This window comes from Triplophysa dalaica, chromosome 3 (assembly GCF_015846415.1).
Source record: "Triplophysa dalaica isolate WHDGS20190420 chromosome 3, ASM1584641v1, whole genome shotgun sequence".
Classification (NCBI taxonomy): Eukaryota; Metazoa; Chordata; class Actinopteri; order Cypriniformes; family Nemacheilidae; genus Triplophysa; species Triplophysa dalaica.
In genome coordinates, this window is record NC_079544.1 from 22054718 (window position 1) to 22076956 (window position 22239).

General features: G+C 44.1%; 1 protein-coding gene across 8 annotated transcripts in view; it reads right to left on the bottom strand.

The window, feature by feature from the left end:
* Positions 1-2941: 2941 nt before the first annotated feature.
* LOC130417612 (uncharacterized) overlaps positions 2942-22239 on the bottom strand; it is a 50949-nt gene continuing 31651 nt past the window's right edge. For 6 of the 8 annotated variants that reach the window (XM_056743272.1, XM_056743276.1, XM_056743277.1 and 3 more), the window contains 14 exons: positions 20964-21314; positions 20555-20881; positions 20082-20429; positions 19655-19990; positions 18532-18879; positions 18108-18434; positions 16927-17277; positions 16441-16764; positions 14336-14686; positions 13927-14253; positions 4175-4522; positions 3748-4083; positions 3479-3597; positions 2942-3267 (listed from right to left, as the gene is read on the bottom strand). In XM_056743272.1, coding sequence (XP_056599250.1) covers positions 3241-3267; positions 3479-3597; positions 3748-4083; positions 4175-4522; positions 13927-14253; positions 14336-14686; positions 16441-16764; positions 16927-17277; positions 18108-18434; positions 18532-18879; positions 19655-19990; positions 20082-20429; positions 20555-20881; positions 20964-21314 — 4220 coding nt within the window. In that variant the 3' untranslated portion in view covers positions 2942-3240. Of the gene's footprint in view, positions 3268-3478; positions 3598-3747; positions 4084-4174; positions 4523-13926; positions 14254-14335; positions 14687-16440; positions 16765-16926; positions 17278-18107; positions 18435-18531; positions 18880-19654; positions 19991-20081; positions 20430-20554; positions 20882-20963; positions 21315-22239 lie in introns of those variants that run through there. The other 2 variants (XM_056743274.1, XR_008906197.1) reach the window with 2 other exon arrangements.

Sequence of the window (22239 nt, forward strand, 5' to 3'; positions counted from 1 at the left end):
ATAACATTTGTCTCTTGGAGATTAAACTAAACCTGCCTTTCTCACTAAGTAAGATTAATAGAGACATTATATAAGGACATCATGTCAAGACGTTATCTCAAAGATATTTCTGAAACGGTCAAAACTGATTATAGTTTATTTTTCAGAAACTCCTTGTACTGTTGAAGACTATAATATGATGGACACATATTGCATGGCTGAAAAGCGATACATCATGTACCAATAAGAAAATGCAAACATGGAATTTGTTACACATTGCATTGTATGCTCTTTTTTCCTGCGTTTTTTATATAAATCCCTCAATTTTATGCATAGTGTTCCTGTGAAGGTCAACTGGTAGATTATTTCAGTGCAAAGATCACAAGTTCAGTTGCCAATGCACACACATGATATAATCATGTTTAGCTCCAAAAGAGTGCATGCTTTTATGAATCATATGAAAGCGTGTACCAAATGAATAAATGCAAATGTAGATATGAAAAAATGCACTTGAATAAAGTTTGTTGGGAGGATTGTGATCTAATTGCATCAGGTATAATGACAAAATAGCCGAGGGTGCAGTGGCGGTTTTAGGCACGGGTGAACCGGGCAGCTGACGGGGGAATGGGAAATCTGTTGATTGTCGAGTGCCAGATAAACACAGTGACAGTGATGGAGAGAAAAGGTTAAAGCCGTCAGGTGCCCAATATAGGAAAAAAGAAAAGAAGAAGAGAGGAAAAGAGTAAAAGATAAAGGTAGGCAACTACGTTCTCTCTGTATGATTACAGTAACGGTATCTATGTCATCAATGAAGGGCTAATGGTAATCGGTGGTATAACATTAACTCTTACGTTTGTTAGCCTTCTTGCTATGATGCTTGCTATGCTAATACAACAATAATTCGGTTTTAACTCAACAAACACGAGATCTAATTTCACCATAAGATTGTGCTCTGCAACAAAACTGTTACAAGTAGTTATTGTTTATTTCCATCATTTGGGTTAATGTTGGGGCCTGTAATTAGCCAACGAAATTTACATATGTGTAGGAAGTTTCAAAGACAAACATTTGCTATTTGCTAAAACTCTGTTGCGTGACAATATAATTCCAGGCAGTAACCAAGGAGCTAATTGTTCCTCCCTCAGATTAGATTAATATAACGTCTAATCAATCATGGCAGACATTTGGCATGTAAGGGCATGTTTATTTAAATTTGCAATTCATAAGTTACTTCCCTCACCTGCCATCAAAAACCATCAGCCTCCTTGAATTTAGCACTTTTATGCATGATAAGGATCTATCGGAGATCTACCCCAACTTTTGGACTGCTCTCAGGATTGCATTTACTCTGACAGTCACTGTGGCTCAAGCAGAGAGGAGCTTTTCAAAACTAAAGTTGATCAAGTCGTACCTGAGGTCAACCATGTCTCAGGAACGGCTCACTGGCCTTGCCATCATCAGCATCAATCACTCAATAGGGGAGCAGATTTCCTATGATGACATTATTGATGATTTTGCATCAAGGAAGGCCAGAAAGGTCAGAAAGGTCAGGTTTATGTTGTGTTCTTAGTGCAATAGTGTAATAATTAGATTTGTTTTAGTGTGATGAAGGATTTGTCCTATTTAGAATATTTATTCTATATTTTATTTGTATATTATTCTTAATATTTTATATTATTGTTGTTCTCCTCTCATGTTACATCATGATTGTACATATGTTGCCACTTTTATGTATCCATTCCATTTTCTACCGCTTATCCGAACTACCTCGGGTCACGGGGAGCCTGCGCCTATCTCAGGAGTCATCGGGCATCAAGGCAGGATACACCCTGGATGGAGTGCCAACCCATCGCAGGGCACACACACTCACTCATTCACTCACGCACTCACACCCTACGGACAATTTTTCCAGAGATGCCAATCAACCTACCATGCATGTCTTTGGACCAGGGGAGGAAACCGGAGTACCCGGAGGAAACCCCCGAGAACATGCAAACTCCACACACACACAAGTCGGAAGCGGGAATCGAACCCCCAACCCTGGAGGTGTGAGGCGAACATGCTAACCACTAAGCCACCGTGCCCCCCCACTTTTATGTATAAAGAGTATATTTAAGTTCTGAAAACTTATACTGTTTTGTGCAGATTTTTTTTTTTTTAATGTTCTGTTGAAGAATTTGTGCAATTGAGAAATATAAGCTTGTCTTACACTATTGTTATGGTAAAACATGGCTGTTTTTTTTTTTTTTCTCGGATGGGGGAGTAGGTGGGGGGGCACCCAGAGGGGATCTCGCCCGGAGAGTGAATTAATGTAGAACCGTCACTGCGAGAGTGAATCAGCACGCTGCAGACTAATGGTTTACCTGTTCTTTTACATGCAGTATAATAAACCACGTAGCAAGATGTAAACAGCTCAACCTGATTTTGCCAAGTGGTTGTTGTCCTCAGGACAACATATTTTGTTGACCTAAGTACAACATTTTTGTAATTAAAATCTAAACCCACACCAAACCCCAATCCTAACCATAATTTACCCCTGAAATCAGAGGGAAATTATAAGTGAAAAACAATGGTCTGGAAGCACCTAATCTAGGTTGGAAGAATAACGTTAAAGCAAACTTATTTCTGAAATTTGATTGGTTGATTTAAATGTTGTCCCAGGGTCAACATGATGTTGTCCTAAGGATATCAACCACTTGGAAAAAACAATAGCGCCATGTAAACACTGATCCAGAAGCACTTTCTTTTTTCCCCCTTTTTTTAATGTTACATATACAGTAAAACAGTAAAATAAATATTTGTTTAACATGCGGTTATTATGTCAATGAAAAAGTTTAATACATTTTAATAAAGGTAATAAAATGTAATACATAAAGCTTAAAACCATTGATTTTTTTTAAATAACTACAAGTTGCTAAAACCTTCAAAATATATTATACATGGATGATTGCTATACATTTTATATCAATGCTATTGAAAAAAATATGCTAGTAGTACTACTTTTGAAGTATCTTTGAAAATTTTGGTTTAAAAAAGATGTTAAAAAACGTCAACCATAACAGGCACAATTAAAAAAGAAATATATGTTTAAAAGTACATTTTTAGAAGATATTTAGTGATTACTTGATTCATAAATGAAAACTGAATATATCTAAATGTAAATAAAGTTAAGTATTAATAATTCCCATCACAAGTATTTTTTAAAAGCTTTCCAGGTGAAACACATCTCCATCTTCATCCGTTCTCCAGCTCATTGTCTTGCTATACAGCCCCATTAATCTCTGCAATCTGAACAAAACAAAACAAAAAGCTGAAACAGCATAGTTAACAACAATAGTAATGTTTCCTCAGAGTCTCCAGGCACACTTGCAAGCCAAATTATTTTGGAAAAACGAAATATAAATCTGGCACACCATGGCTCCATACATTTTTTCATAACCGCCTGTGACAACCATGCAACCTTTTTGTGTATTTGTCTAAAAAGTACTTTTTTACATACCTTATTTAAAATTGCTGTCTTGAGTAAAGGCTCACCAGAACTGCATTTTTTAGCAGGGGATCGTAACACATCACATGACAAAAGCAGTTTACCAATCTGCCTTTTAATTAACTCATCATCTAGGAAAAAACAAAATAAAATTACCCACAAACCAGAATATACAGAATTAATTCAACATTATAAAGACATATTATGTCAGGTCAAGGAATGTGTTTATTAGTAGTGTAATTTAACTATGAATATAATAATTTCTTATATAATCAACTCACTTCCGTAACAGATAAAGGGAAACTTTTCATCACAGCTGTTTTGAATCCATTTCCCAGAGTCAGTTGTGGACATGGCAACACAGTGACCAGATCCAGAACTCAGGGATGTGTATCCTGTCGCCCAGTATCTGAAATTAAAGAGACTCCATTGATCAGACCACTGCCAAGAGTCAAAGAACAGACCGATCCAGACCCATGGCCCATTTCCAACCACACTATACAGCTGCTTTTGTTCCTCAGGACTGCTGATGGTGGCCAGATCGATGTGATACTGTCTACAGTAACTCTGAGCATCTGTCCAGTTTTTCCAAATTGGAATCACAATGTTTCTAATACCTTGTTTTGAGAGATGCAAAATAAGAATACGATTTTAGCACTTTTTTATAGCTCAACTGAATATTAAGAATTGAAAAAAAAGACTACTCACCATTATAGCACACAAAGAATAAACGATTTGAGCATGAATATTTACTCCAAAATCCATTGGCGAAAAACACACATGCTGGATCACCATTAGGTTCTCCTGACTGCCATCCACTGAACTGCTTAAGAGTGTCATAACCTGAAGACCAGAGCCATCGACTCTGTGTCGTCCTCTTCAGTCCAATCCACAATGACCCGCTATACCAAGACTTCACTGTATTCATCAACTTGTTCACATCATTCATAGAGTCTACAGTAGCCAGATCAGTAAACCTCTCTCTGCAGTAACCCTGAGCTTCTGACCAAGACATTTTATTATTTACATAGAGATAATGGCGATGAAGTTTGGGCCCTGTGGCAGAAGAAAATAATATATGTTCATTGCTAATGCAGAGATATAGGGCCCTATTTTAACGATCTGAAACGCAAGTGTCAAAGCGCGAAGCGCAAGTAACTTTGTGGGCGGGTCTCGGCGCTGTTGCTATTTTCCTGGCGGGATAAATGGCTCTTGCGCCCGGCGCAAGTCTAAAATGGGTTGGTCTGAAGTAGCTTCTTTATTCATTGGTGTGGTTTGGGCGTAACGTGAAATAAAGCAATCAGAGCGTCATCCAACATTCCCTTTAAAAGCAGGTGCGCAAGTTCCATTATGGATTGCTATTATTATGGCGTATTTACCAGGCGCACGTTAAACTTAACTGGTAAGTTGAAGACTAATGTTTTTAATGTACTTATGTCACAGGTCGGGGTGGGCCAAGCGTAACTGCACCCAACCCTAAACCAGGACCACCTCGAGGAGCGTGTCAGAGACGAGTCGGAGACAGAGATAAAATGTAACAAGTTTATTTCTGAAGTTAAAACAATTGGAAAATCCTAATTTAAATCCTCTTCCTTCGTCACTCTCAGTGGTCGAAAGCCCACGGGACAGTGGCCAAGGTCTCTCCCACCCTCTTCCAGAGTGCGGGATCCTACGGGGAGTGCACGGGGGACCGGTAAGTGGCCAGGGGAACTCCGACGGGTGAGTCGGGCCTTATGTTTCCCACAGGGGCAGGGTTTACCATAGATGAACGATGGACAGGTGGATAGGCAGCACGGACACAGGGCCGCGAAAGGGGACGAGCACTTCTCACAGTCCAGGTGGGCCAAAGGAATGTAGCTGACTCAATGTCGACTGGCTGCAAGCAGCTTCTTTCCCAGACAGGAAGGCTATTTCCAGCAGATCACACAGCTTTCACACTCGTTCTCAGAGGGGATGGACACTTCCCACAGCACGAGTGGGCTAAGGCATACAGCAGGCTCCCGTCAGCAGTCTGAACAGGCTCGCCCCGAGAACCGACAGGATAGACACTCCAGACAAGGCGTACAGTTCTCCTGATAATATGACAGAGGGGTTTAATTCGACACAGATTTTATTCGTTCTGACATCCGGCCAGATGGCGCAGATCACCACCACTGAGCTCTCATTCCAAGCAGTAGACCAGTATGACACATGGGGAGGACACGGCAATAAGGAATAATTCTTCCACACACACAGCAATTCCACCTCAAACATACAATGTGGGAGACACGTCAATTTGGACACTGCAGTTCCACTTCACAAGGTGTAAGTAAGGCCAGCACTCACCCATGGGTCTCTGTCAAAAGAGCTGCGATCGTCGGTGTTTGAGCAGGATGCTTTGAATATTTCTCCACAGACACGGACAGAATTCACATCACCAGTTTTAATTGGGGAAAGAGGAGAAAAGAGGTCGGTAATGAATCAAATACACTCCAAACAGTGATATTTGTAATCGCAATCCAGCACTCCAAACCACATCCAATTCAGTGTCGAATACACGCATTTAAGAGACTCAGTTTCCGCTTGCTTAACTCTCTCCTTCAGCCTTTACAGTGTGCTTTCTTCTCCCTCCAATGCCATCAAGTCTCTCTCAAGTCAACACTTTCCTCTTCACACAATGTTACTTTCCTCTTCACACAATGTTACTTTCCTCTTCACACAATGTTACTTTCCTCTTCACACAATGTTACTTTCCTCTTCACACAATGTTACTTAACTCCCTCTTCAGCCTTTATAGTGTGCTTTCCTCCTCCTCCAACGTCATCGGGGCTCTCTCAAGTCAGCACTTTCCTCTTCGCACAATGTTCCCTCACCAATTGCAACTCCCGAATAAAGGACTTCTCAGCGAAGGAGAACCACACCAACAGTCCCTTTCTCTTGCCTTTCATGTGTTTTCAAGTGCCTAGTTAATTCTCCACACCTGATGTCACGTAATCATTACTGTCGTCAAGGCAACAGGTACACAGTGGCACGGGGAGCGGTGTTACATTGTTATCCTCCCGGAGGGAACACCAATCCAACAGAACAGTTCCGCTCTCCATTTGTCACACCGTGACATACCCCCCTGCCAAACCGTTCTAGTCCCGAGAACGGGATCCCGACACCCAGTCTCCATACCTGGCTGGGGGCCGACCTCGGTTCTCCCGCTGGGACCGTCTGGCTGGGGAAGGGGGCTCTTCAGGCCGTGGCTCTATGCCTAGTCCCCTTGGGACCACTGCCCATCCCACCAACTGGGGCATCCATGTCGCTTCAACCGGAGGTTTATCTGCAACAGGAGTAGGATAGTTCGGACAAGGGCGGACCAGATTGCGATGCAACACCCGCTCTGGACCGGCTCTCCCTTCGGGACGAAGGGCATACACCGGCTGGTCTGGGTGTGGTTGCCGTTGGACTACATAGGGCTGGGATTCCCACCGGTCACTCAATTTGCCCTTCCCTCGTCGACGGTTGTCTCTTACCAACACCCTCTCCCCTGGCAGTAGCGGTGCCTCACGAGCCGTCCGGTCATACAGCCTTTTGTTCTTCACTGCAGCTTGATTAATCCGGCCCGAAACCTGCTCGTAAGCTGACTGGAGACGCTGATGGTGTCTTGTCACCCACTCAGTCAGACTACTCCCTTCCTCCGCTGCAGCAGTCCCCAGAAGCAGATCAATTGGGAGCCTTACATGCCTTCCGAACATCAGGTAGGTTGGGGCGTAACCAGTAGTACTGTGTACGCTGTTATTATATGCCTGGACCAATGCTGGAAGTCTGTCGGCCCAATGGCCCTGCTGTGTTTCCTCCAAGGTCCCCAGTAGGCTCAGCAGCGTCTGGTTGAATCTCTCACACCCTCCGTTCCCTTGGGGGTGATAAGGGGTCGTATGGGTCTTCTTCCCTCCATACAGTCGGCACATCTCGTGAATCACTCTGGACTCAAAGTTAGGCCCTTGATCAGAATGGAGTACTTCGGGGCACCCGAACGGTTGGACCACGTATTTCCACAGGGCATCGGCGGTGGTAATGGCAGTCTGGTCCAAGGTGGGGACGGCCCAAGCGTATTTGGTGAATAGGTCCGTGACCACAAGGATATACTGGATCCGGTCCACCGGTCGACCCAGGGTCAAATAGTCCATGGCGACAATGTGCAAGGGTGCTTTGGCCTGGATTGGAACTAGCGGGGCCCGTACCTCTTTCCTGGTCTTAAACAGTATACAACGTGGGCACCCTTGAAGGTAGGCCCTTGTCGTGCCCTCCATCCCCGGCCAGTAGAAGTATCGCCGCAATAGTGCTGTCGTCCTCTCTTGCCCTTGATGCCCCATTCTGGTGTGATACGCTTCCAACAACGCCGGCCAGCGTCCCTCGGGGACCACCACCTGACAAACCTTGTCGCCCAACCTGGGATCCTGGAGGGCCCTGCAGATCACTCCCTCCCTCAGGTAGAGTCTCCTTCTCTGCCCCAGCAGTCCTCGCACTGTTCGGGTCTGGGCCCGGCATTCCTCTCCCTCTGGCCATGTTTTTCGACTCAGCCAAGTCCGGACCGACAACAAATCCTCATCCTCGCCCTGCCAAGACCTCCAACGCTGCGGGTCCCATCCCCAACAACCAGGGGGCTCTTCCGATGGTTGCCCTGGTACCTCCACAATCCCCACCATCAATCCCTCGTCGTGCCCTACTTCGAGTGTCACTACCGGGCCCGCCAATCCTTCCTCCGGCAGCCTAGACAGTACATCGGCATTTGTATGTTCCCTCCCAGGCCGGTACCGAAGCTGGTAATCGAAATTCGCCAGTTGTGCCACCCATCTCTGCTCCACCGCCCCCAGCTTGGCGGTCTGTAGATGTACCAGCGGGTTATTGTCCGTAACTACTTGCACCTTCGCTCCCCACAGATAGTCTTTGAACTTTTCGCTTAGCGCCCACTTCATTGCCAGTAGCTCAAGTTTAAACGAACTGTAGTTGGCGTCGTTCTTCTCCGTCGGGTGCAAGCTTCGGCTCGCGTAAGCAATTACCCTCTCTTCTCCTTGTTGCCTCTGAGCCAAGACAGCTCCCAAGCCCAGGTTACTAGCGTCGGTGTACAAAATAAAAGGCTGTGTAAAGTCGGCATAAGCCAGAATCGGGGCCTGTAGTAACTCCTGCTTGAGTTTCTGGAAGGCGGCCTCGCACGTAGGACCCCACTGGATCAATGGGGACCCCCGGCCCCGAACTCGTCCCGCACCTCCCAGCAGCTGATTGATCGGCTTAGCGATTTTGGAGAAGTCCTGGATGAATCGCCTGTAATATCCGACGAAGCCCAGGAAGGATCTGACCTGGCGCACCGTTTTAGGGGCAGTCCACCCCTGCACAGCTGCCACCTTCTCCGGATCAACCGAGATCCCCGCAGCACTCACTATGTGGCCCAAGAATTTTACCTCCTTTCGGAAAAGCTGACATTTATCCGGCTGGAGCTTCAGCCCATACCTCTCCAGGGAGCGAAAGACCTGTTCGAGATGTTGGAGATGGGACCCGAAATCCGGGGAATAGGTGATCACGTCGTCAAGGTAGACGAGAGTAGTCTCCATTAGTTGGCCGCCCAGGCACCGCTGCATTAGCCGTTGGAAGGTGGCGGGGGCGTTGCAGAGCCCGAACGGCATCCGGTCCCACTCATATAGCCCAAAGGGAGTAGTAAACGCAGTCTTCTCCCTGTCCCGCTCATCCACCTGTACCTGCCAGTATCCGCTGGCCAGATCGAGAGTTGAATACCAGGCTGCTTGTGTGAGGCTTGTAAGGGAATCTTCTACTCGGGGCAGTGGGAAAGCATCCCTTTTGGTCACCTGATTCAATCTTCGATAGTCCACGCAGAACCTCCAGGAACCATTTTTCTTCCGTACCAGTACTATCGGGGCGGCCCACGGACTGCTGCTCTCACGGATAATTCCCTTATCCAACATTCCTTTCAGGAGGGTGCGGACCTCAGAATACAATGTCGGGGGCACAGGTCGATAGCGCTCCCTACTGGGCGCAGCCTCCCCGGTCGGGATCTGATGCTTGACCGCATCCGTGCGGCCGTAATCCTCGTCATGGGTGGAAAATAGGTGCTGCCATTACGACAAGAAACTCTGTAACTGTTTTGCTTGATCCTCTTCCAATCCCTATCCCGTAACGACTCTCCCTCAAGGTGTGTCGGCAGTCCTTCTCCAGCTTCCCCCACGTGTCGACCCGTCTGTGCCAGGGCCACCTCTACCACTGTTGGGCTCACTTGACTGAATTCAACTTCCCCTTGCTCTTGAATTTGCTGGGGCTTCACCGAGGTAATTCGGGCTAGGCGCTGATGGCGGTGTAGGTGGATCGGGAAAGAATTCAAATTTCGGACTTTAATCGAGACCCGACCTCTCCTAACAGTCGCCAGCCCTCGGGCGACTTCCACCTTGGGGCCATCCAAGTAGGGTTCCACCAAAACCCCCTCCTCAGGGCTGTAGAGCCGAGGGGGCACTCTGGCCCAGACCATGGCCTCACTTCGGGCAGGAATGGACAAAGCATAACGGCAGGCCAATCTCCCAATACTCTCACGTTCACCTTGTTGCTCAGCCAGACAAACCCGGCGACAATCGGCTTTAACCCGATCCCACTCCTGTCCATCTGATGTCACGGCTGCTCGTGCTGGTCTGCCCTGGAACAGTTCTTCCCAACACTCTGAGATAACGTTCATGCCCAATAGGGCGCGATAAGACCCCAGGCAGTCGTCCCGTACTACCACCACTCCTTTCTGGGGTACAACAACCCCGTGTATCTCCAAATCCGTCACCAAATATCCTACATATGGGATGTCGAGTCCATTGGCCCCCCGCAGAGTCAACCAGGGGGCTTCGGCCATCGACCGATCCTGTGCGCCAAACAGCTCCCGAGTCAAGCTCTCTGCAAACAAGGTTACTTGCGACCCGGTGTCCAGGAGGCATTGTACTGTCCGGCCATTGACCTGAATCGCCACCACCGGGCAACGGCCTACCAGATGTTCATTGGGAGTTGTAGGAAGTTGAGGGTCTAACAAGGGGGTCCCGACCACTTGACCCACAGTGGCCGGATACCCTAAAAATCCCCTTGCGATGCCCGTCTGGAGGGGCACTGACGGAAGTAGTGACCCGGTTCTCCACATCTATTACAGAGAGGACGACCCTGTTCATCCCACTGGAATCGAGGCCCACGAGGCCGAGGTGGGCGGCGTTCTGGGGGATGACCCCCATCTGAATACGCCCGCTCCCGTGGCGAAGACAATGAATGGGGATATTCTCGGCGAAGCTCTGTCATGAGGGACTTAGACAGTTCGGACAACTGCTCGCGTACGTCCCTCTTCAGCTCCTCCCGAAGGGCATGCTTCCAGTCCGGCGTGACAGGGGGCGGAGGGCTACTAATGACATTTGTGGCCAAACAGCTGGAAGGCTCTACACTCGCAGTGTGGTCACACTCAAGGGCTAGAGCTTCTCCTCGCAGTTCTTCAAAGGTGAGCCCGGGCTCTCGTCGAAGTTGGACCCGCAAGCTCTGACGCACAGGGCCTTCTCGTAACCCCAGTAGAAATTGATCTCGCAACAGACCTTCCCCATCACCCAGACCGTGGTCCTGTCTTCCTTTCAACCGGGAGAACTGCTCCCTCAACTGTAGTGTGAATACACGGACGTTTTGTCGAGGCCCTTGCCTACAATTAAAAAACTGCGTACGCAGGACAGCTACCGGGGTGGTGTCTCCATATTGCCTCGTGAGAAATTCGAAGATGGTTCGAACAGTCGTCCGAGTTTCTTCCGGTGCTGCCTGTACCTCCCTTCTTGCTTCTCCCTCCAACGAATTTAGAACAAACTGTACACTCTGGGGGGCACTCAGACCTTGAAGCCCGGCCAAATATTCCACCTGGGTCTTCCAACACGACAGGGTCAATTCTGATCCAGGGCCTCCGTACTTCTGGGCCCATGGGGCTCCCATAAAAATGTCGTCGCCCCATCGGCTCTTCCTCTTCAGCCATCTCGAACTCTGATCGCTCAACTCGAAGCGGAACCCTGCCGACTGCGCCAAGATCTGTCACAGGTCGGGGTGGGCCAAGCGTAACTGCACCCAACCCTAAACCAGGACCACCTCGAGGAGCGTGTCAGAGACGAGTCGGAGACAGAGATAAAATGTAACAAGTTTATTTCTGAAGTTAAAACAATTGGAAAATCCTAATTTAAATCCTCTTCCTTCGTCACTCTCAGTGGTCGAAAGCCCACGGGACAGTGGCCAAGGTCTCTCCCACCCTCTTCCAGAGTGCGGGATCCTACGGGGAGTGCACGGGGGACCGGTAAGTGGCCAGGGGAACTCCGACGGGTGAGTCGGGCCTTATGTTTCCCACAGGGGCAGGGTTTACCATAGATGAACGATGGACAGGTGGATAGGTAGCACGGACACAGGGCCGCGAAAGGGGACGAGCACTTCTCACAGTCCAGGTGGGCCAAAGGAATGTAGCTGACTCAATGTCGACTGGCTGCAAGCAGCTTCTTTCCCAGACAGGAAGGCTATTTCCAGCAGATCACACAGCTTTCACACTCGTTCTCAGAGGGGATGGACACTTCCCACAGCACGAGTGGGCTAAGGCATACAGCAGGCTCCCGTCAGCAGTCTGAACAGGCTCGCCCCGAGAACCGACAGGATAGACACTCCAGACAAGGCGTACAGTTCTCCTGCTAATATGACAGAGGGGTTTAATTCGACACAGATTTTATTCGTTCTGACATCCGGCCAGATGGCGCAGATCACCACCACTGAGCTCTCATTCCAAGCAGTAGACCAGTATGACACATGGGGAGGACACGGCAATAAGGAATAATTCTTCCACACACACAGCAATTCCACCTCAAACATACAATGTGGGAGACACGTCAATTTGGACACTGCAGTTCCACTTCACAAGGTGTAAGTAAGGCCAGCACTCACCCATGGGTCTCTGTCAAAAGAGCTGCGATCGTCGGTGTTTGAGCAGGATGCTTTGAATATTTCTCCACAGACACGGACAGAATTCACATCACCAGTTTTAATTGGGGAAAGAGGAGAAAAGAGGTCGGTAATGAATCAAATACACTCCAAACAGTGATATTTGTAATCGCAATCCAGCACTCCAAACCACATCCAATTCAGTGTCGAATACACGCATTTAAGAGACTCAGTTTCCGCTTGCTTAACTCTCTCCTTCAGCCTTTACAGTGTGCTTTCTTCTCCCTCCAATGCCATCAAGTCTCTCTCAAGTCAACACTTTCCTCTTCACACAATGTTACTTTCCTCTTCACACAATGTTACTTTCCTCTTCACACAATGTTACTTTCCTCTTCACACAATGTTACTTTCCTCTTCACACAATGTTACTTAACTCCCTCTTCAGCCTTTATAGTGTGCTTTCCTCCTCCTCCAACGTCATCGGGGCTCTCTCAAGTCAGCACTTTCCTCTTCGCACAATGTTCCCTCACCAATTGCAACTCCCGAATAAAGGACTTCTCAGCGAAGGAGAACCACACCAACAGTCCCTTTCTCTTGCCTTTCATGTGTTTTCAAGTGCCTAGTTAATTCTCCACACCTGATGTCACGTAATCATTACTGTCGTCAAGGCAACAGGTACACAGTGGCACGGGGAGCGGTGTTACATTGTTATCCTCCCGGAGGGAACACCAATCCAACAGAACAGTTCCGCTCTCCATTTGTCACACCGTGACACTTACATTATGGTAAAGGTGATTTCACAGTTTTTTTTCAGTCTTTCAGTTTTTTCAGTTTTTCAGTCGATTTTTTTTCCTGGTTCTTGTCGGACAAACCAATTTGTCAGATGTCCTTATATACATATATGTCTTGCCACTATTGGGCAAACAGGTCTGATCCTTAATTACTACAATTTGCCTGAATAATTTGTAAGCTAGATTTATGCCTATTTTTTCACATCTTCGTGGCACACCACAATGATTTCCGTCATCTCATGTGTTAATATTTTTTTTAACAATTTATGATTTGCAAAAATAACTGTTGCATCTGTGTAGATAACATGAGCAAAGTATATGCGCGTTGTGCACGCTATACATTATGGTCAAGCATGCGTCCTTAAAATAACATAATGAACAACGCGCAACGCGCCACTGACTTTAGACTAGGTTTTTTCTGGTCAGTGGCGCAATTGTTTAATGGAACAGCAAAATAGCACCAGGGATTGTTTGCGCCGGAACACGCCTCCTTTTTTGCGCTGAACCGCCCAGGGAGCGCAAGTTCATTCACTAGTTTAGCGACGTGCTTCTGTGGAGGGAAAAGCGCGTTTTGCGCGGGTGCAAAATAGTAATGACACATGCGTCGGTGTACAAAGTCAATTGCGCTGGGTGCAAGATAGGGCCCATAGTGTGAATTCTGTACAATAAATATCTTTCTAATAAAATAAAAACTTGACAGTAATTCCCAGGTAAAAATAAACTCACGTCCATAGCAGATAAAAGGACGCTGATGATCACAGCTGTATTGAGTCCATTTTCCAGAGTCAGTTGTTGACATGGCAACACAATCACCAGATGTTGATGGTTGTACTGCTGCCCAGTTTCTAAAGAAGAGACTCCATTGATCAGACCACTGCCACGGGTCAGAGAACAGACCGATCCAGACCCGTGAAACATTTCTAGCAAGATTATACAGCTGTTGTTGCTCTTCAGGGCTGCTGATGGTGGCCAGATCAGTGTGATACTGTCTGCAGTAACTCTGAGCATCTGTCCAGTTTTTCAGAGTCTTTATCAGGATGTTTCCAATAGTTTCTATTGACAGAAGAAAAACAAGTCTCATCACCTATTTTCAGCTTTAACTGAATAATTGCCCACAAATCACCTGATTACTCACCATTGTAGCACACAAAACCAAAATCTGTACTACATGGAAGATCGTTCCAAGCTCCATTCTTAAGTTCGCAACATTCTCCATCACCATGAGGTTCTCCTGTACCCCACCCTCTGTACTGTGTGTAGGTGTCATCACCATTAGACCATCCCCATCGACTCCGTGTTGCCCTCTTCAGACCGATCCACACTGATCCACTGTATCCATCATTCACTTTATTTATCGTCCTGTTCACATCATTCATAGAGTCTACAGTAGCCAGATCAGTGAACCTCTCTCTGCAGTAACTCTGAGCTTCTGACCATGACAGTGTGGTGTTTATGTAGTGATACAGTCGATAAAGAGGTTTAGGCCCTATGGTAGAAAGAAAATGTATTCATTGTAAAGACAATTATAAAACAGTTAGTTCAAGTCCTTGATTCTGATTGTTCAATAGCTGTGTTTTATTTACGACAAAGCACAGATTTGGCTGCATCTGAAAGCTATTAAGCTCTGCATTCAGACGCTGCATTCCAAAGCAGGAAGCCATGAAGGCACGTCTGAATCCAATATTGGGCAAATTCAGCGTTATAGTCGTGACATTTTGCGTTATGGACATGACCTAAAACTGCTCAGATAATGAATTTGTTATGATTATGTTGAACCATCTGTTTATAGTTTACTGAAGCCTTGTTGATAGAGTCTAAACATAAAAAAATGTCGGTCTATGAAAAAAAATCTATTAAAAAGAAGGAAGTAAACATGCGTTATATATGTGACAAAAAAGGAAGCGTTTTTTCGGAGACGATAAACTTTGTAGGATTTCTGCCAAAAAAAAGTCACAATCCTGAAGCAATAATACCCAATGAATGGAGAATGGATGCCTCTTCATAGAACATTAAATATTTACTTTATATACATTTTCATGTGTCCATTTATGAGGAATATGTAGCGTTATGGATGGGACAATCCTGAACATGGCACTTACCTGAAAAATCATGCAATAAAAATAAAACAAATGCTTTACAAATGTGAAGAGAGATCTCACACGGGTATTCAACCACCAAATGTTAAAATCTGTTTTGTTACCATAGTAAAAACCGCTGGTAAAAACCTTTCCTTGTAAGTTTAACATTTTCATGGAATTGCCCTATTAACTTTACTTCTAATTTTATTTTCGAGTTTGATCCTGCTCAACCAATCATGTGAGAAATGCAAGGGAGTGAAGGATACATCTGCTGCCTTACATTTCTCACGATGCTACAAAGGTATGTGCACAAGAAAGGTGATCAAGCTCGAAACAATACAACGGTGGCCGAGAGCCCCATGAGAGCACAGTTTTGTATAAATTTAACTTTAATTTCCACTTTCAATGAATTCTGATTTCATTTCTAGAGAGAAATGTGTATTTTAGCTTATATATACTGTATATGAATGGTTATTGCTATGGTGCTCTCTCTTAATATCTTAAATTTGACCCTGGATCACAAAACCAGTCTTAAGTAGCATGGGAACATTATTAGTAATAGCCAAATGTACACACAAATACAAATTATCGATCTTTCATCTAGGCCAAAAATCATTAGGATATTAAGTAAAGATCATAATCCATGAAGATATTCTGTAAATCTCATAACCTAAATATATAAAAACATTATTTCTGTGAATAGATGCAGCAATATTGCTACAAAAAAAGGCCTGGAAACACAGCTACAAACATCACTCGCTGCTGCGATTTTCTTAATATTTAGATTTTTTGCTCCCTCAAATTCCAGAGTTTTAAACATTAGTGTCTTGGCCAGATATTGTCCTATCCTTACAAACCATACATCAATAAAAAACGTTTTTATTTAGCTTTCAGGTTATGTAAAATCTAAATTTCGTAAAATTGACCCTAAAGGTTTCGCTGTCCAGGGTCACAAATAAAAGTATTTTACACTGCCAATATGAAGCGACAATCTGGGACTATTTTCTCCACTTCGCGTCAAGCCTCATAAAACCCTTCAGCACAGCCGCTCATATCTTACTTTCACAACGAGAGTGAACAGAACTCTCATTGTGAAGACAGAAAACATTATGGAACAAAAGCAATACTGATCTTTATTTATATATTTTTTAAAGAAACTCACGTCCATGGCAAATAAAGGGAAACTTTTGGTCACAGTTGTCATAAACCCATTTTCCAGAGTCATTTGTTGTCATGGCAACACAGTTACCAGATGCTGAACTGTTGGATGGTTGTCCCGTTGTCCAATATCTGAAACTGAGACTCCAATCATCAGACCACTGCCATGAGTGTAGAAACAGACCGATCCAGACTGATGATTTATCATTGATCAGACGCTGTTGCTCTGCAATGCTGACACTCGCCAAGTCAGTGTGATGTTGTCTGCAGTAATTCTGAGCATCTCTCCAAGTCAGAGTCATATTAATAAAAATAAAACCAGCGGTGCCTGTTCAGAAACATAAGGGTCAACTCTAACATCTGTTTCATACGTTTGCAGTGCGTATGCGGTGTGTATTTTGAAACATGTCTATGTTAACAGGTTAGATCATTCATAAAGCACGTGGATGCAAACTGAACTGAAAAATACTCAACAGATTTGAGGACTCACCGTTGTAACACACAAATGGAAGTAAAGTTGAGCATGTTTCATCAAACCAACTTCCATTAGAACTCCCTACACACTCTCCATCAAAGTTTGGCTCTCCTGCTTTCCAGTTAATATACTGAGAGAGTGTGTTGTTCTCCATCGACCAGACCCATCGACTCTGTGTCGCCCTCTTCAGTCCAATCCACACTGATCCACTGTATCCATCATTCACTGTATTCACCGTCCTGTTCACATCATCTATAGAGTCTACAGTTGCCAGATCAGTGAACCTCTCTCTGCAGTAACTCTGAGCGTCTGACCATGACCTACTTTCATTTATATAGTGATAATGTCGATATAAAGGTTTGGGCCCTGCGCAGAACATAAATGATTAACATTGTAAAGACAACTTACAGCAAAAAGAGTGAACAAAAAAACATCATTCTACTACGATATGTACCCAACTGGTACATTATAAAAACAATGTATATATGTTTTATAGGACAATGGCTATGTGCTAATTCGGGGGATATGTTCTTTGAAGGCTGCATTTTTTTGACCGATCGTGTCACAGCAGCACGACTGAAGGCTTGTACGGCTGTCCCGACTCAAAGGTTGCTTCAGATAGAGCCCCAAAATGCAATCTTATTTCAGCGGGTTTTTAAGGATAGAACGAATGTATCCTTCACAGCTTTGGCTATCCCGAGATTCATTGCGTTACAGTAACCGCATGATTTAATCATTCAAAACTTTATTTAAATATAAGTATGTAATTCACAAAAAAGATCCATTGCAGTGTTTCAATATTATATGTGATGTTGTTAATTAACATTATTGGTGCATTAATGTGTTTTAAATTTCTACGGTTGATACATTTTATATACTTTTGGGCTGTTTAATCTACTGTCTATCTACATAAACAAGTCATATCCTCTCAAATAAAATATATTTTTCTGGCTCTCTATTTGTTTAAAAAAAGTCAGAAACGTCTCTGCTATGTCCTGCTGCTGTCACCACGCAACATGAGCAGCGGGTGACACGATTAGGAAATTCATGTGAAAGAGGTTTATTGGCATCGACAACAGATATAGAATAATTTTCCAGCAAAATATTATTTTAAGATTAAACCCCATGCAAAAATTCAGATATGTCGATTAGGACTTCTGACTAAAATATTCATTTAGTTTGTTAAAGAAACTCACATCCATGGCAGAAAAATGGACGTTTCAGATTACAGCTGTCATGAGCCCATTTCCCAGAGTCTGTTGTTGACATGGCGACACATTCACCAGATGTTGATGGTTGTCCTGCTGCCCAGTTTCTAAAGAAGAGACTCCATTGATCAGACCACTGCCAAGAGTCAGAGAACAGACCGATCCAGACATGTGAGGTATATCCAGCAAGATTATACAGCTGTTGTTGCTCCTCAGGGCTGCTGATGGTGGCCAGATCAGTGTGATACTGTCTGCAGTAACTCTGAGCATCTCTCCAGTTTTTCAGAGTCTGTATCAGGATGTTTCCAATAGTTTCTATTGAGACAAGCAAAACGAAGGTATGATCTCAGCACTTCTTTTCAGTTAAACAAAATATTAAATTACTGGAATAAAAAAGAAAAATGATTTCTACCATTGTAGCACACAAAACTATAATTTGTGCTGCATGGAAGATCGTTCCATTCTCCACTGTTAAGTTCGCCGCATACTCCATCACCATTAGGTTTTCCTGACTTCCATCCAGTGTACTGTGTAAGAGTGTCTCCCATAGACCATCCCCATCGACTCTGTGTCGCCCTCTTCAGTCCAATCCACACTGATGTACTGTATCCATCATTCACTTTATTTATCATCCTGTTCACATCATCTATAGAGTCTACAGTAGCCAGATCAGTGAATCTCTCTCTGCAGTAAATCTGAGCTTCTGACCAAGACATTCTAGTGTTGATGTAGTGATGAGGTCGATAAAGAGGTTTGGGCCCTGAGGCAACAAAGAAATGAACTTTATTGTGAAGACAATTAAAAACTCATTATTTGCAGTTTTCAAATATCGTTCCTGAGGTTCATATATAATGCAATAAATATCCTCTTCAATTAAAGATTACATTTTAACAAGACTGATTCCCATGTAAAAAATTGAAGCATCAACACTAGGAATCCAATAGAATTCTAACTGTTTTAAGTTAGTTTGTAAAAGAAACTCACTTGGGATGAGCGAGTACAGCATTATCTGTATCTGTATCTGTAACTGTTAACCATATGAATTATCTGTATCTATACTCGGACTGGGCGGGATTTAACATGGAAGTGGGTCGGGTTGTCTTGAGATGGGCGGGGCTTTAACCGGTACGTTATTTTAAGTATGCTGTTGATATTGGTTGATCAGAAATTATTTGTTATATAGTTTTATACCACTACTTCCTTAATTTTATTTTGGAAATACAGCAAGAAAGTGTCACACACTCAGTGCGTGAAGTAACAAAAAAACTGGTTAGAGCCAGCTGACGGTTAAAAAAAGAAAAAAAACTCCGACAGGCAGAGACGCCTGTACGTCTGTATGTGTGTACTGTGTAGGGGAGGGGGGCTGTGACTATCATAGAACGCAGACACAGTCAGCTACCCAATGAGGATTATTATTCAATCCGAGCACAGATATTGACTCTTATTACTCGTATGATACTCGTACTCGGCAAAAGTGCTATATCCATAACGTATACTCGTTTCAGCCGAGTATCCGGCTCAACTCTAAAACTCACGTCCATAGCAGAGAAAAGGACGGTGAAGATCACAGCTGTCCTGAATCCATTTCCCAGAGTCAGTTGTGGACATGGCAACACAGTTACCAGATCCAGAACTCAGGGATGTGTATCCTGTCTCCCAGTATCTGAAATTAAAGAGACTCCATTGATCAGACCACTGCCAAGAGTCAAAGAACAGACCGATCCAGACCCATGGCCCATTTCCAACCACACTATACAGCTGCTTTTGTTCCTCAGGACTGCTGATGGTGGCCAGATCGGTGTGATACTGTCTACAGTAACTCTGAGCATCTGTCCAGTTTTTCCAAATTGGAATCACAATGTTTCCAATACCTTGTTTTGAGAGATGCAAAATAAGAATACGATTTTAGCACTTTTTTATAGCTCAACTGAATATTAAGAATTGAAAAAAAAGACTACTCACCATTATAGCACACAAAGAATAAACGATTTGAGCACGAATATTTACTCCAAAATCCATTGGCGAAAAACACACATGCTGGATCACCATTAGGTTCTCCTGACTGCCATCCACTGAACTGCTTAAGAGTGTCATAACCTGAAGACCAGAGCCATCGACTCTGTGTCGTCCTCTTCAGTCCAATCCACAATGACCCGCTATACCAAGACTTCACTGTATTCATCAACTTGTTCACATCATTCATAGAGTCTACAGTAGCCAGATCAGTAAACCTCTCTCTGCAGTAACTCTGAGCTTCTGACCAAGACATTTTATTATTTACATAGAGATAATGGCGATGAAGTTTGGGCCCTGTGGCAGAAGAAAATAATATATGTTCATTGCTAATGCAGAGATATAGTGTGAATTCTGTAAAATAAATATCTTTGTAATAAAATAAAAACTTGACAGTAATTCCCAGGTAAAAATAAACCCACGTCCATAGCAGATAAAAGGACGCTGATGATCACAGCTGTATTGAGTCCATTTTCCAGAGTCAGTTGTTGACATGGCAACACAATCACCAGATGTTGATGGTTGTACTGCTGCCCAGTTTCTAAAGAAGAGACTCCATTGATCAGACCACTGCCACGAGTCAGAGAACAGACCGATCCAGACCCGTGAAACATTTCTAGCAAGATTATACAGCTGTTGTTGCTCCTCAGGGCTGCTGATGGTGGCCAGATCAGTGTGATACTGTCTGCAGTAACTCTGAGCATCTGTCCAGTTTTTCAGAGTCTTTATCAGGATGTTTCCAATAGTTTCTATTGACAGAAGAAAAACAAGTCTCATCACCTATTTTCAGCTTTAACTGAATAATTGCCCACAAATCACCTGATTACTCACCATTGTAGCACACAAAACCAAAATCTGTACTACATGGAAGATCGTTCCAAGCTCCATTCTTAAGTTCGCAACATTCTCCATCACCATGAGGTTCTCCTGTACCCCACCCTCTGTACTGTGTGTAGCTGTCATCACCATTAGACCATCCCCATCGACTCCGTGTTGCCCTCTTCAGACCGATCCACACTGATCCACTGTATCCATCATTCACTTTATTTATCGTCCTGTTCACATCATTCATAGAGTCTACAGTAGCCAGATCAGTGAATCTCTCTCTGCAGTAACTCTGAGCTTCTGACCATGACAGTGTGGTGTTTATGTAGTGATACAGTCGATAAAGAGGTTTAGGCCCTATGGTAGAAAGAAAATGTATTCATTGTAAAGACAATTATAAAACAGTTAGTTCAAGTCCTTGATTCTGATTGTTCAATAGCTGTGTTTTATTTACGACAAAGCACAGATTTGGCTGCATCTGAAAGCTATTAAGCTCTGCATTCAGACGCTGCATTCCAAAGCAGGAAGCCATGAAGGCACGTCTGAATCCAATATTGGGCAAATTCAGCGTTATAGTCGTGACATTTTGCGTTATGGACATGACCTAAAAATGCTCAGATAATGAATTTGTTATGATTATGTTGAACCATCTGTTTATAGTTTACTGAAGCCTTGTTGATAGAGTCTAAACATAAAAAAATGTGGGTCTATGAAAAAAAATCTATTAAAAAGAGGGAAGTAAACATGCGTTATATATGTGACAAAAAAGGAAGCGTTTTTTCGGAGACGATAAACTTTGTAGGATTTCTGCCAAAAAAAATTCACAATCCTGAAGCAATAATACCCAATGAATGGAGAATGGATGCCTCTTCATAGAACATTAAATATTTACTTTATATACATTTTCATGTGTCCATTTATGAGGAATATGTAGCGTTATGGATGGGACAATCCTGAACATGGCACTTACCTGAAAAATCATGCAATAAAAATAGAACAAATGCTTTACAAATGTGAAGAGAGATCTCACACGGGTATTCAACCACCAAATAGTAAAATCTGTTTTGTTACCATAGTAAAAACCGCTGGTAAAAACGTCTTGGTTACGTATGTAACCTCAGTTCCCTGATGGAGGGAACGAGACGTTGTGTCGAGAACGACAGATGGGGTTCGCCCTTGAGAACCAATCAACTCTGACTACTATAGAAAAGGCCAATGAAATTTGGCGAATGCAATTTGCATGCCGGGCTCCGCCCCCGGAAATCCGGTATAAAAGGAGGCC